We start from the raw sequence: 12,706 nt of genomic DNA on the forward strand, positions 1-12,706 counted from the left end.
CGACATTCCAAGACTACGGAGTGTTCGGCAGGCCTTCTTTCATCATAAGTTTCGCTGTCATAAGGTCCTTCGATATCTCATGATCCCAAATCCAATCCATCCTCGATAGCGCATTGTTTCGCAAAGCATTTAAATCATCACCTACACCTTCTCCCTCAAACTCCCACAGCTTACCAGCTTCCTTGCTTGTCGCCACTAGTCTCTGACTGCGCGGTCTTCGGACTGCATCGTACGCATGGAACACATTTGTAAGTTGTTCTTTCTGACGACATGCCGACAACAGCTCGCTAAGAACGTGGACATCCTCGATACACATGCCAGCTCCAGACCCCTGTTGAGGCGTTGAGGCATGTGCAGCGTCACCTACAAGGCAGATCAAAGGCTTGATGGTGTAGTAGGTTGCCGCAGGAAGATAGTAGAACAGCGCCCAGATATCTGGCTTTTGCATATTCTCTATGATCTTTTGAGCGGCAGGTATGAAGTGTTTGAAGTCTTCCATCATCTCGTCGCGAGACGTCTGCACCACCCAGTTCTTATCCTCCCAAGTGGGTCGCGACCCAAATGCGACAACTGTCAGCGCGTCAGCCAGCTCAATAGTAACTTCCGAATTGACGTACCATTAAACAGCGTTCCATTTGCTATGGGAAACGTGAGTATGTGGGCATGGTAGCCAAGCCACATTTGCGGCATTTTCGGTATCTCTTCGCCCAAGATCTCAATTGCCTTCGTCATGGGAAAGATTCCACGATAAGCGTATTTTCCTGAGAAGACTGCTTGCGCTTCCGGCACATCGCCTAGCACAATTTGCCGTACGCGCGATTTGATACCGTCGCAACCCAGTATTGCACTATGCTGTGCAGTAGACCCGTCGGCAAAATGGAGAATCGCATCTCCAGATCCATCAGTTGCTTCTGTGATATCACGCAACCTTTTCTTGAACTGCGCAACACCTTCTGGAACCAGTTTGACAAGCTCATCAAGAAATTGCGCACGATGCACTCCACCATTCGGTCCCTCTCTTGCTGGAATAGTGAATGATTCTTCCCCTAGCTCAACGCCCTTCTTCCTCTTGTCTCCCACCCTTGCTGTGAACCAAACCGGTGGATCTGGGTTGACGTTTCCTTTGTTGCACTTGATGAAGGCGGCCTCGATTCGTGGGTCGATCATACCCATGGTGCGGACCATGACGGGCGAGAACCCAACACCAGCGCCGATCTCGCCAAAAGCCGCAGCAGATTCATACAGCGTGACCTTTATGTGCGGGCATTTTGTGAGCAGCGCAACGGTCAGCGTCAGGCCCGCGATACCTCCGCCCACTATTGCGATGCTTAGAGAGCTTTGCTCAGCCATGATGGTAGGATTAATGAGGGTTCGCGTTTCGAGATGTAGTAATAGCTTAGTGTACGAGGTTTGGAAGCAGTGGTAACCGAAAGACTTGTGATGCGACTTGCTGCTCGTCTAATACCCTGCAGCTGTTCTTGCGGCCTTTCGGCTATTTTAGCATGCACTGACAGATGCAAGGCGCCCCACGCTTGGTGGGGCGAACGCTTACCTTACAGACACGCGGCTCCGATACCAAAGCCTGACGCTTGTCGAATACGTCCGGCTGCATGGCAGAACCTGTACTAAAGCTCCGCCGTTGGGTTGTAAACGTGTGAAGAATGATGCGCTCAGCGATTTCACACCCTGAACTGATATCCTGGCTGCGCAGCGCTATACGTATCGAAAACTACCACAGCGCCCGGAGATTTCTAGAACAAGTGCGGGGAATGTGTAAAGGTTTATGGTCAAGTTTGAGCGTATTGGAAGAAACCAGAAGAGTGATTCAAACCTCACAACTATGCTAACGAGTACGGCAGTTCAGAAAAGCAATCGCATGGAAGTGTCACGTCGGACTTTCAATACAGGTAGCTTTCGGACATGAAAGTCTGGGCTGGGTGCTAATTTCTCCTAACCTCTACATCGTGAGTCACAGTGATACCCTGCAATACAAGATGTTCGCTTTTAGTGCTGTTGCTGCGTCGCGGTTGCGATGTGATATGCACCCCCGGCTTGGATTCTTCGATGATGCGCTCTTGACTCTCACTCGGACTAATGTCGCCGAGAGTCTCAACCTTGCCCCTTGCACCGCTACGCATTGCTCCCATGGCGAACGCATCCTGATGTGCGTTCCCGGTGCGGGGTCGCGATATCCCCAGCCCGATGCCATTGGATCCGCTGTAATGCTGGTATGCTCCACTCGTTCCTTTGTTGCTTCGCCATCTCTTTGGCCACAACCCGCCGATGCTCTTACGTAGGCTTAATAAGCAAGCGGTTATCACTCCCGTCGCGGCCTCGATGAAACTCCAAAGATTCGTGGGTGCAGATTGCCATGTCGGCTCCCGGGTACGAAGGGTGAGTGGCAACGTGGACATGCGGAGAGCGGTTGTTAGGCAGATGAAGAAGCCAATTGAAAAAAGGACCATGAGACCGATTCGTGAGCCTTTGGACATGTTCAATCTGAAGATGACGGGCATTGGAAGTATGAAAATCGCGAGGTCAGTAAGGAGATTCGAGATAGCATTCGACCAACTTGAGGGAATGTCAGTGATAGTTTCGCATGCACTGAAGGGTAACATACCGGTGCCAGAAGAAGTTGATGCATGTTCCTGGTATCGTTCGGTCATAGACGCGAGGTACCGGCGTGCATTGGAAGATGCAGACTACGACATATGAGATAGTCCAGCCAACTGATATGACCCCTAGTACAATGCATGCCTGTCGAAAGCGCTTCAGAGCAAATACACGATAATACAAAGCCAGGAAAGCCATTTTGTTGAAGCCGTTGGTGAGCGTGTAGAAGGACTGCGTGAGCCAGAACGACTAGCACGATGGCGTTAGCATGTCAAGCTGATGTTGAAATCGATCATTTCCCTAACCTTGAGTGCTTCGGTAGCATTTCCGCCATCCCTTGCGATATCGACTAAGCGCGTGCCGAATCCATAGGTTGTCGACCGGTAAATGAACGCCGCCAGTAGAACGAGCCAAATCTACATTGTTAAGATACAAGCACTTGCAGTCTCTCGGCGGTGTCATACTTACATTCGCCATGATTACGAAAACATCTTCCAACCCTAGCCAACCTCTACTTGTGATTGTGTTCGTGATGCGCCAGATCAACAGTACTGTTGAGATGGCCGTCAGCGTCACAGTCACCCACTGCAAGTCTTTCTGTTGCCCTTCGTAGGCAGAAAAGATCATGGCACCTGCGTCGGCGAAACCAGGAACCTGGTCGAGGGAGATTCGACCGCAAAGCTACGGATTCACGAGCATACTTATACTGAATTCCACCCGGTCTTTTATTGAGGCTGAACGCGACAAGCCTCAGAAGCCAATTCCGTGCGAATCAGTCATCCGCTCGCTCTTGTCCTTGTATTGCATTTGTCTCATGGTAAATCTTATGAATCCTTCTCGGTGGCATTTGCGGGTGTTACCGAGCCCGGTTACGAAGCAGCTGAACATCAGCAGCCCGACGAGTGTGTATACCAGCCACAAGTCAGGTGATCCTCTCATGGAGCGATAGCTGCAATGGAGATTGTGCCTGAGATCACCCGAGAAGCCGTAGCCGCGGTTCGCGATGAACGGTGTATGCGTCGCGCTTGCGCATGTATATGGGTGAACATCGGCATATCCCACTCGTCGACTCGAGAGGGTATGGTAATTCGCCAGAGCGATAGGGCGGTTTGGCAACGGCTTGGCCACTCTTAGCTCCAGTATTCCTGTTGCCGTGCTGGAAAGATATCGTGTCGTGGCTAAATGCAAAGCGATCTGCGTAGATCGATCATGGCGATGCGACGATGCTGTTGTGGTCGTCCAGTCTGCCGATCAGTTGCGCCATGCTTACCTATCAGCACCTGGTGGACTTCCGGTCCCCTACATTCTCAAACTTCAACACACTGATGCATCATGCGCGGCGCTCCCTCGGTATTGCCATTGCGAGAATGTCTCTGCGCCGGGCGTGTTGCCATCCTAAATAACGCCGAAGCGAGGTCTGGAGCGTTGTGGGACGTCTGATTTTGCGGGCCGCTGCGGCGGGGAAGATGGCGCCCCTGCCCAGGTAGGATCGAGCTTTCATTCCGAACGCGCTAGCTCATTCACCTACATAACACTAGCATCAAGACAAGCCTCGTGCCGAAGTTCTTCATATAACGATAGGTCCACGATCCATGGTTCGTATAATATCGCCGCCAAGGACAAACGGACGCAGAATCATGTCGGCAGGGTCCAATTCTATCCAATCTCGCACCCACTGCAACCCGCCCCATGTCGGCAACTTCTTTTGTGCGATGTGTCGGTTCGCTAGACAGCCAATTGGCATTCAATCGTGAGGTGATTATGCTGAAGAATCATAAAAGGTCCGACGATCCTTCTCAACGATATGCCGTATCATCAGGCGATGCCAGAAAGCTTCGAGACACAGCAGGAGTGCAGCTGAGATCATTTCTCCTGATTTGGATTTTCTCCGGCAGTCAGAGCGTTCAAAGACGGTATCGGATGCCGCGAGGAAGTATATGTTACCGGGCGTAAGTGTGTGACCCACGGTGTATCCTGCATCGTCCCTTGTCCTTGCTCACTGTGCATAGCAGCCAGCCTGGTGCTGATACTTGACGTTGTACTGCCGCGCAGCAACACTAATCTCCTTCCTCCTTCTTCGCTTCTCCAGCTTCAGCATGGCAGACTCCAACTCCGTCGAAAAAGGCGCGTACGTCCAAGATGTGCCGGTGTCTCCAACGGCCTCAACCACGGAGCATGGTTTCGATCGCGCTGCCGAACGGCGACTTATCAGAAAGTTGGATATGCGGATCTTGCCAGTGCTCTGGATCTTATATCTTGTCAACTTCATTGACCGGTAAGTCTGATGCAGCCTCCCCAATGTCTCACAATCCATGCTCACCCACTTTATAAGAGCCAACATCGGCAACGCAAAGATTCAAGGCATGGAGAAAGAGCTAAATCTGATTGGTCAACGTTTCAACATCGCCGTGTGGGTCTTCAACCTGGGGTATCTAGTCGCTGGCGTGCCGTTGCAGATCGCCTTCAAGAAATACGGACCGAAGAGTCTCTGTGTGATGATGTTCTGCTGGGGCATTACGGTCATCGGGTGCGGACTGGTCAAACGATGGGAGGAGCTTGTAGTCTGTCGCTTGCTAGAGGGCATCGCCGAATCTGCATACATCAGCGGAGCGGCATACTTGATCGGCGCATACTACTCGAAGCGTGAATATCTGACTCGCTACGTCTTTTTCTGCACGGCTGGCATCGTTGCAGGTGCGATCAACGGGTTCCTTTCATCGCTCATTGCAAAAATGGATGGAACAGCTGGGTACGGAGCTTGGAGGTGGATCTTCATCATTGAAGTAAGTTGCAACTGTACAAATTGCATAGAACATGTTCACTGACTTCATTCTCCCATCTGTACAGGGCTGCGTCACGATCTTCGTTAGCATGGCATGCTGGCCTGTCGTTCCTCCTTTCCCAGAGAACTGCACCTTCCTGTCCCCGGAAGATAAAGCGCTCATGCTCGCACGTATCCAAGCCGACGGTGGCCACGTATCTGACGATGAAATTTCGTTCAAGAAGGCCTTGCATTTTCTCAAAGATTGGAAGATTTGGGCGGGCGTCGCAATGAATCTCGGCGTCACCGAGAACGCAAACTCGCTTGCCAACTTCCAACCCACAATCCTCAAAGGTCTAGGCTACACAGCCACCCAAGCACAAGGTGAGATTTTACTGCAAAGAATCTATACGATAAATACACTGACTCTTGGCTTCCATCTTTGCAGTCCATACAATCCCTGTGTATCTTGTCGGCGCTGCCTTCTCGGTCATCTTCGCCTACACGTCTGAATGGTTGAACCGCCGCTACCTTTTCTATGTTCTAGGCTGGGCCGTCCTCGCGTCCGGTTTGATTGTAGAAATTGTGTATCCAACGAACCCAAAAGTGCGATACATGGGCATGTTCTTCATTGCTTCCGGCTGCTATCTCGCGATGCCGATATCAATCATCTGGGTGTCAATGAACTGCGGATCTGGGTATAAACGTGCTGTGGCTATCGCTGCCATTATCAACTTTGGAACTGCTGGAGCGTTTGTGAGCTCGAACGTCTTCTTATTCAAGGAGGCGCCTCGATTCCGTACCGGATTCAGCACAGGTCTTGGGTTGGCGTGTATGGGTGTCGTGGCTGCGACGATTACTTGGTTTGGGTGCAAGAAAGAGAACAAGAGACGCGACGAAGCAAGGTTGCAAATGCCAGAAGTGCTTGACCAAAGCATGAAGGAACTGGGTGATGAGCATCCAGACTATCGTTTCGCGCTGTAATTGGGAATGCGCTACACAGCTGCAAGGAACAGGATGTCCCGCAACCGGGCTCATTTGAACGGACCACCCATACACGTCGCGATCTCGATTTCTTAGATGGGGGTATTCAATGTCAGAAATCAGTTTATTCACTATCACAAGGAAGTAGAGGCACCTCCTCGGTCCCTTACAAAGTAGTTGAAATAACAAACATAATCTGTTGTAGCTAGTCAGATAGACAGCGGTGAATTGAGACAAGAGATGGAATGTAGATCAACGATATTTTTTCGCGCATGCAATCAAACTCGCTTTAATCTACATCGCTTTACTCCGCCAACGCTCCCCACTCTCATCGGCCTGGTTCCTTCTCTTCATTTGAGATATCCAGCTTCTGCGACCCAGCTGGTGGCTCCCGATCTAGCCTGGCGTTCTTAGAGAATACCCAAGCGAAGTCCGACGATCTTGATCGAACACGTTCTTGAGTGCTCTAGGTGCGCCATCCGTCGGCAGCACACTATCATCCAACTCTAAGCCTGGAACATCGTCCAGGAATCTTCTCTGGGGCCGCAGCTTGCGAAATATACCGAGTACTATGTTCCAATGAAAGGGCTCGCCATATCCCCACAGCCGTCTGCCAGCCGTCTGCCAGCCGTCTGCGGATCGGCGAGAGCAGGAACATGCACCCTCGCATCGTCACGAACGTCGATATGATACATAGGTACCACGCCCTTGACAATGGCTTCATCACCGTCAAAGCTGGCTTTAAGAAAGCCTCCTGTAGAAGCATGTCCTTGCTTCTCGTAAACTAGTGAGGGCCCAAAGTTGGTAGTCGGAAGAATAGTGTTGAAGGTGAAGTGCGGCTTCTCGTCTTGCATGGATTTCCATGCTGCTTTCTCTGGCATTGCTTTAGCAGCACCGTACACGGTGAAACACTTCGAAGAGTGCTGAAAGTTGGGATCGTAGGCGTACTTGATGAAGTCTGCATTGTATTGCCACTCCTTGGAATGACTTTTTTCGCCCTAGGCTGAGGATACCAAAGCAGTGGAAGTGAAGACAACGGCTTTGGCTGATGCTTCTGCTTGAGCAGCCTTGAGGATGTTGATGGTTTCATTGACCATGTCGGGAATGTAGGGTTCGGCTTCGGTAGAACGGTTGGTATTGACCGCGACATGGGCAATACCTTGAGCGCCCGTAATACCCTCTTTGAACGCCTCCAAGTCAGACAAATCTGGGAGGACTTGGGTGTATCACCCTGGCCCGCATTTGGAGTCAAAATGCTCCTGTAGCCAAGCTGCTTTCTCGAGAGAAGGAACCGCGCCGCGTACGTTGTACCTAAGTCCGAGAGCATACTACGCGATCTAGGCGCCGATGTATCCTGTCACACCAGTGATGTAGATGGTGCTACCCTGAAGCAGACGGGCGGTCGTTGGATTGAACATGAATGTCGAAATGGTCTGGAGCGATTGCCGAATCGCAAAGTGAGGAGGTTGATAATTGAGTGAGAATTGAAGTAGCGATGTCGTTGCTGCTGAATGATTGCTCTCACCAATCGACGATCATGTCGACTTATAACTCTACAGTCGGATGCCATATTGACCCGATCGTGGTGTTTTGCTCGCCTCGGAGCATCATGCAATGGCATGTGGTGGTGTTAGTACGAACCTAGTGAAGATCACTGATGTGCGAAGCTTGTTGCGACTCGGCACAGAGTGACTGGTTAGCAGTGATAGAAGGGCCGCGAGTCGGTCAAGGCAAAGTGTGATCCCTGTCACGGCGCACTTTTCGTCCGAACCTCAAACAGTATACCATGAATATGAATTCACATCGCCATGGTTTCCCTCAATGAGGTGATGTACGAACCGGTGTGACTAGACGGTTTGGACGAAGGGACCTCATTCGGTGTCACTGCGCGTGTCGTAGAGCGCACGGGACGACAATCGTCCCACACAGACGACCACGACATCGCTGGTCAGTCACCGTATGGCAAGCTACTACTTAGGAGGTGCAAAGTGAGGAGAGGTAGCAGTGGAGTGTTGGCTGCGAAGAGGTGCTAAACGTGGTTGTGAATCCCGGTGTGCCTGCCAAGGGAAGCGGCGCTGCATTAATCCGATGCGTCATCGGCTGGGCAGGCATCGCGTCGCCCTCAGCACCAACACCAACACCAACATCATCGTCACACATGCTCAGACACAACTCCCAGGTCAAGAGATAATAATCGGCTTTAGATGATGACACTCTGGATGCTCACGACGACATCGATGAATCGACTCAACGTCTGCCGGTTCCCTTTGCGTCATTCCGATGCTACGATCGGTCTCGTCGCCGTGCGACATTTCGATCAACTCGGCATGGGAAGCGTAAGGATTTTCATGAGAGACTTCCTAGAAGCATTCAGTAATAGTGGTATCGCCTTTGCGATACGCACTAAGACGGCATCTACGTTTCCACACGCGTCATATTGCTACAATGTGCCAGTATTCTCCGAACCACTATCTGAGTATGTGCCTCTGCTCTGTGACTCCTTGCTGACTTTGCCATTGCACCTCAAGCTTGATTACTTCTGAACCACGACCGTGTGACCTCTAGTACAGCGCAGTAGTCATGTTCGACCAGGAACCTACACAACGCCCGCAGATTTCCACGTACCTGGTGCTCTTAAGGTGTTCATCGGCCACGTCATACAGACGCTGTATCTCGTATATATGTGTCGTCGCACTCAAGGCATTCGCTCTGTTCGCCCGGACACGAAGCATCATACGACATGAGCAAGCCGCCGCACTCGATCCTCAGTAGAGATAAACAGCATTGCGACATAAGCCGAGGCGGTCAAGGAGGAAAAGGGATACACGTGAAAGCAAGCTGTTGGAAGATACCGCAGGATTGACTGTTGAGTGCCAAGACGCGTCTTGCGTATCGATATGGATGCTGCGCCGTTACGGTGAATCGCATAATTGGATGGCAGAGGTTGACTGCAAGGCTGACTGCATAAGCCAGTACGCCCCGCTCACTTCAGGCGCCAAGCTGCGAGACACATCGCGGACACAGCTATATTTCAACGCCGGTCATCCTTTCGTCCCTTACATCGTCCTTCTCGTATCATAACATGGCTGCGTCGACAATGGCCGACGTCATCATCGTAGGCGGAGGCGTTGCCGGGACAGTCATTGCATCGCGGCTGCAGGAGAGAAAGCCATCCCTCTCGATTGTAGTGATTGAAGCAGGAGCTGACCCCGCCGGCAATCCGTATGTGACTGATCCAGCCGCGGCCGCGAACCTCCACTTCTCCGAATTCGACTACAACTACGTCACAACACCGCAAGAACATCTTGACGGAAATCCGAAGCGTAACGTTGGTTTCAAAGGGCTTGGAGGCGGAAGTGTTATCAATACTGGTAAACATGGTAGCTGCAAGCTGCAAGCTGTTGGCTAATTGTATTAGGTGGCTGGATTCGGGGCGATGCGCAGGACTACGATGAGTGGGCTCGAGATGTGGGTGATTCGCGGTGGAGCTATAAGGGCCTTCTGCCATACTTCAAGCGTACTGAGAAGCATTTCGACTCTGACGCAGATCCATCGCAGCATGGTCACGATGGCTTGATGCAAACTGCGTCTGTCAGTTCGTCTGGCCGTCAGTTTCCGCTACGCCAAAGGGTCTTAAAGCTTTGGTCCAACCTCGGCATACCTCATATTCACGATCTGAATGATGGCCGTCCGCAGGGTATCAGTGATCTGGTGGAGAATTTTGAGGATGGCAAAAGGCAGATGACGCAGTCCGTGTTTCTATTAAAGGGCGTGAAGGTGCTCACGAGCACTCTCGTTCGCCGCGTGCTTTTCGACGATGCGAAGATAGCCGTCGGCGTCGAGCTTGCAAATGGTCAAAGAGTCGATGTCAACAACGGTGGTCAGGTCGTCATCACTGCGGGCGCCTATCGAACGCCACAGGTCTTGATGCTTTCTGGTATCGGAGACCACTCTCAACTCTTGCAGCATAACATCCCGATTGTAGTTGACCTACCTAGCGTAGGTCAAAACTTGCATGATCATCTGATGTTATATCGATACTGGAAGCTGCGACACCCGGAGCAAGGTCTAGCCATCGGCTCGCCTCTCTTCGGTGGCCCGAACTACGACAAAGGAGGACCAGTAGACTTCTTGGTTCGCGCGCCAATATCTATAGAACCACTGAAGTCAGCTATCGAAAAGGACGAAGGTCCAGTTTCTGATGAGCACCCACTGCTCCAGGGCCCACGCACTCACCTCGAGATGTTGCTATTGTACATCGCCGTCGGAGCAGAAGCGCAAGGCCTTCAGATTCCAATCGACGGCTCTTCAATCATGACCTTTTTTATGGGCTGTCTTCCCACGTCACGTGGTTCGGTGACGCTCGCATCGTCTGATCCCGCTACGAATCCTATCATCAATCCGAATTACTACGCAACGGAAGCAGATCGTCACGTCATGCGTGAAGGCTTCCGTATGCAAACGGATTTGATGTTCAACACTGCTGAGGGTAAAGAGCTCGTCGAAAGCGAATACATTCCACCAGGCCTTCCAGCATCAGTGCAGGCAGAGGCAGATGCAACCATCGATGCAAGGATCAAGTTGGGCGCGGGTACCACGTATCATCCTGCAGGAACAGCGGCCATGGGGACGGTTGTTGATGGGTCGCTAAGGGTGCATGGGGTTAAGAACTTGAGGGTTGCAGATGCGAGTATCATTCCAAAGCCTCTTGCGGCGCATTACCAAGTCCCTGTCTACGCGATCGCCGAACAGGCTGTGGATATCATCTTGGCTGAGTGCTTCAAGTAAGCAACTAGGTTGGACCACACGCTCGGCTAATGCTTCAGCCCTGTTCCTCGTCTCAGGGTGCTATATGCTACAGACTATTGCACATTCTCTCCTACACCCTACAGCTCCACATGCTCAACTTTCCAACCACCTGGCATCAAATCCGTAAAAACCCTCTCGGGATCATACTTTGCCCTCACAGTCTTCAATCTTCCTACGCTCTCACCACCATAACCCTCGAACACCTTCTGGCCCTTATCTGCATCATTCAAATACACGTACCTGTTCAACCCGTTGACCTCTTGCAGCTTCCTCTCAATTTCTACATTGACATTCTTGACCCACTCGGCAACCTCGTTATCAAATTCCCCACCACTTCCCCAACTGATCGCCTCCTCGACCCAAAACGCCGGTTCTAATGGGATGTTCTGCGGCAGCCCCGCTGATCTCTTAACCATCTCGCGGTTCACAATATTGAAGTCGAGACCCACGAAGAAGTCGGGCACTCTGTTCGCGAGACCAGAAGCAGCTAGCGAGTTGAAGAAAGTGTCGTGTGCAATCGCAAGGTTCTCGGCCGTCGCTTTCATGGAGACGACGCGGAATTTCTGGCGCAAGCCATGAGATTGACCGCCTTCTCTGAAAGCTGAGCGCATGGCACGGCCATATTGTGCTAGCGAGATAGGGCGCATTGTCGCTGTGCCGTTGAGAGCTGTGAGACCTGTAGTGTTGCCGTGGATGAACTCGGCCAAGGGGCCAGAAGTTGGTACGGAAGTGCCATTATGGAAAAGTGTACTTTCGTAAGAGGGTGCGGTGGAGCCGGGGCCCCAGCGGCATACGGGGATGATGGTCGAGGCCAGATCTTGTTCATTGGTCAAAGCCATGTTTAGGATGGCGGCGAAATAGGCGTCTCGAGTAACGTTGCTTGAGCCATAATGGGCGTCTGCGATGAGAGGGGTGATCGATGGAAAGGTTTGCAGGTCGAAACGCGTTGTCAGCGCGAAGGAGTTTGCACCGCCACCCAGAGCCCAGTAAAGGTCGGAGTAAGTGCTGTTAGCAGTGATGGTAGCAATTGTACCATCTGCGAGGACTGCCTCGTATGCCTTGATCTTTCCCTCAGACGAAGCCAAGCCATGCTTGGCACTATACCAACTGATACCACCACCAAGGAGCAGGCCGGGCACTCCAACAGGTGCCAGGCGACCACCTATGACAGTCTTGTTGGTGAATTCCAAGTAGTTGAAAACGTCTCCCCATCGTGGTCCCGGTCCGACGCTCATCGTCTCTCCGTCTTGAGACAGCTCCAAAGTGTTCAAATTGGTGCTTGAAATCAAGACGCCAGTATTGTTGATGTTTGCAGCATCTGAAATGGGCATGTGGCCGCCGCCCCGCATGGCGAACTTCGTGTGGGTAGCGACCAACGTTTTGATAGCAAAGGAGAGCGATTTTGCACATGTTGGTGCGAATATACATGCTGGGCCGAGCCAGGCGGAGGAATCCCAAGATACTGGGCTTTCGCCAACGTACTATCATTTGCTATCATGTCGTTTTGACTTACCCTGATTCTCGTCTGCATGGCCCGCG

At 51.7% G+C, this 12,706-nt stretch overlaps 5 protein-coding genes across 5 annotated transcripts; 2 read left to right on the forward strand and 3 right to left on the reverse strand.

Annotated features, from left to right (window-relative positions):
• Window positions 1-13: 13 nt before the first annotated feature.
• On the reverse strand, window positions 14-3,240 carry GT037_007128 (feruloyl esterase b precursor; the record flags this gene model as incomplete). The annotated part of the gene is made up of 7 exons (XM_038932175.1): window positions 14-570; window positions 618-1,316; window positions 1,513-1,699; window positions 1,956-2,571; window positions 2,621-2,862; window positions 2,919-3,029; window positions 3,082-3,240. 7 exons carry the CDS (start codon window positions 3,238-3,240, stop codon window positions 14-16), a joined length of 2,571 nt encoding a protein of 856 aa, XP_038784663.1.
• Window positions 3,241-4,709: 1,469 nt separating this feature from the next.
• GT037_007129 (mfs general substrate transporter) lies at window positions 4,710-6,358 on the forward strand (the record flags this gene model as incomplete). The annotated part of the gene is made up of 4 exons (XM_038932176.1): window positions 4,710-4,888; window positions 4,946-5,396; window positions 5,461-5,758; window positions 5,823-6,358. 4 exons carry the CDS (start codon window positions 4,710-4,712, stop codon window positions 6,356-6,358), a joined length of 1,464 nt encoding a protein of 487 aa, XP_038784664.1.
• Window positions 6,359-6,927: 569 nt separating this feature from the next.
• On the reverse strand, window positions 6,928-7,455 carry GT037_007130 (uncharacterized protein; the record flags this gene model as incomplete). Its single annotated transcript, XM_038932177.1, has 2 exons — window positions 6,928-7,305; window positions 7,372-7,455. The coding sequence occupies 2 exons, from the start codon at window positions 7,453-7,455 to the stop codon at window positions 6,928-6,930; spliced, it is 462 nt and encodes a 153-aa protein (XP_038784665.1).
• A 1,985-nt stretch (window positions 7,456-9,440) lies between these two features.
• On the forward strand, window positions 9,441-11,146 carry GT037_007131 (uncharacterized protein; the record flags this gene model as incomplete). The annotated part of the gene is made up of 2 exons (XM_038932178.1): window positions 9,441-9,729; window positions 9,777-11,146. 2 exons carry the CDS (start codon window positions 9,441-9,443, stop codon window positions 11,144-11,146), a joined length of 1,659 nt encoding a protein of 552 aa, XP_038784666.1.
• A 98-nt stretch (window positions 11,147-11,244) lies between these two features.
• Window positions 11,245-12,516, reverse strand: GT037_007132 (uncharacterized protein; the record flags this gene model as incomplete). The annotated part of the gene is made up of 1 exon (XM_038932179.1): window positions 11,245-12,516. One exon carries the CDS (start codon window positions 12,514-12,516, stop codon window positions 11,245-11,247), a length of 1,272 nt encoding a protein of 423 aa, XP_038784667.1.
• Between the last annotated feature and the right edge of the window lie 190 nt (window positions 12,517-12,706).

Source organism: Alternaria burnsii, assembly GCF_013036055.1.
Source record: "Alternaria burnsii strain CBS107.38 chromosome Unknown 715, whole genome shotgun sequence".
NCBI lineage: Eukaryota > Fungi > Ascomycota > Dothideomycetes > Pleosporales > Pleosporaceae > Alternaria > Alternaria burnsii.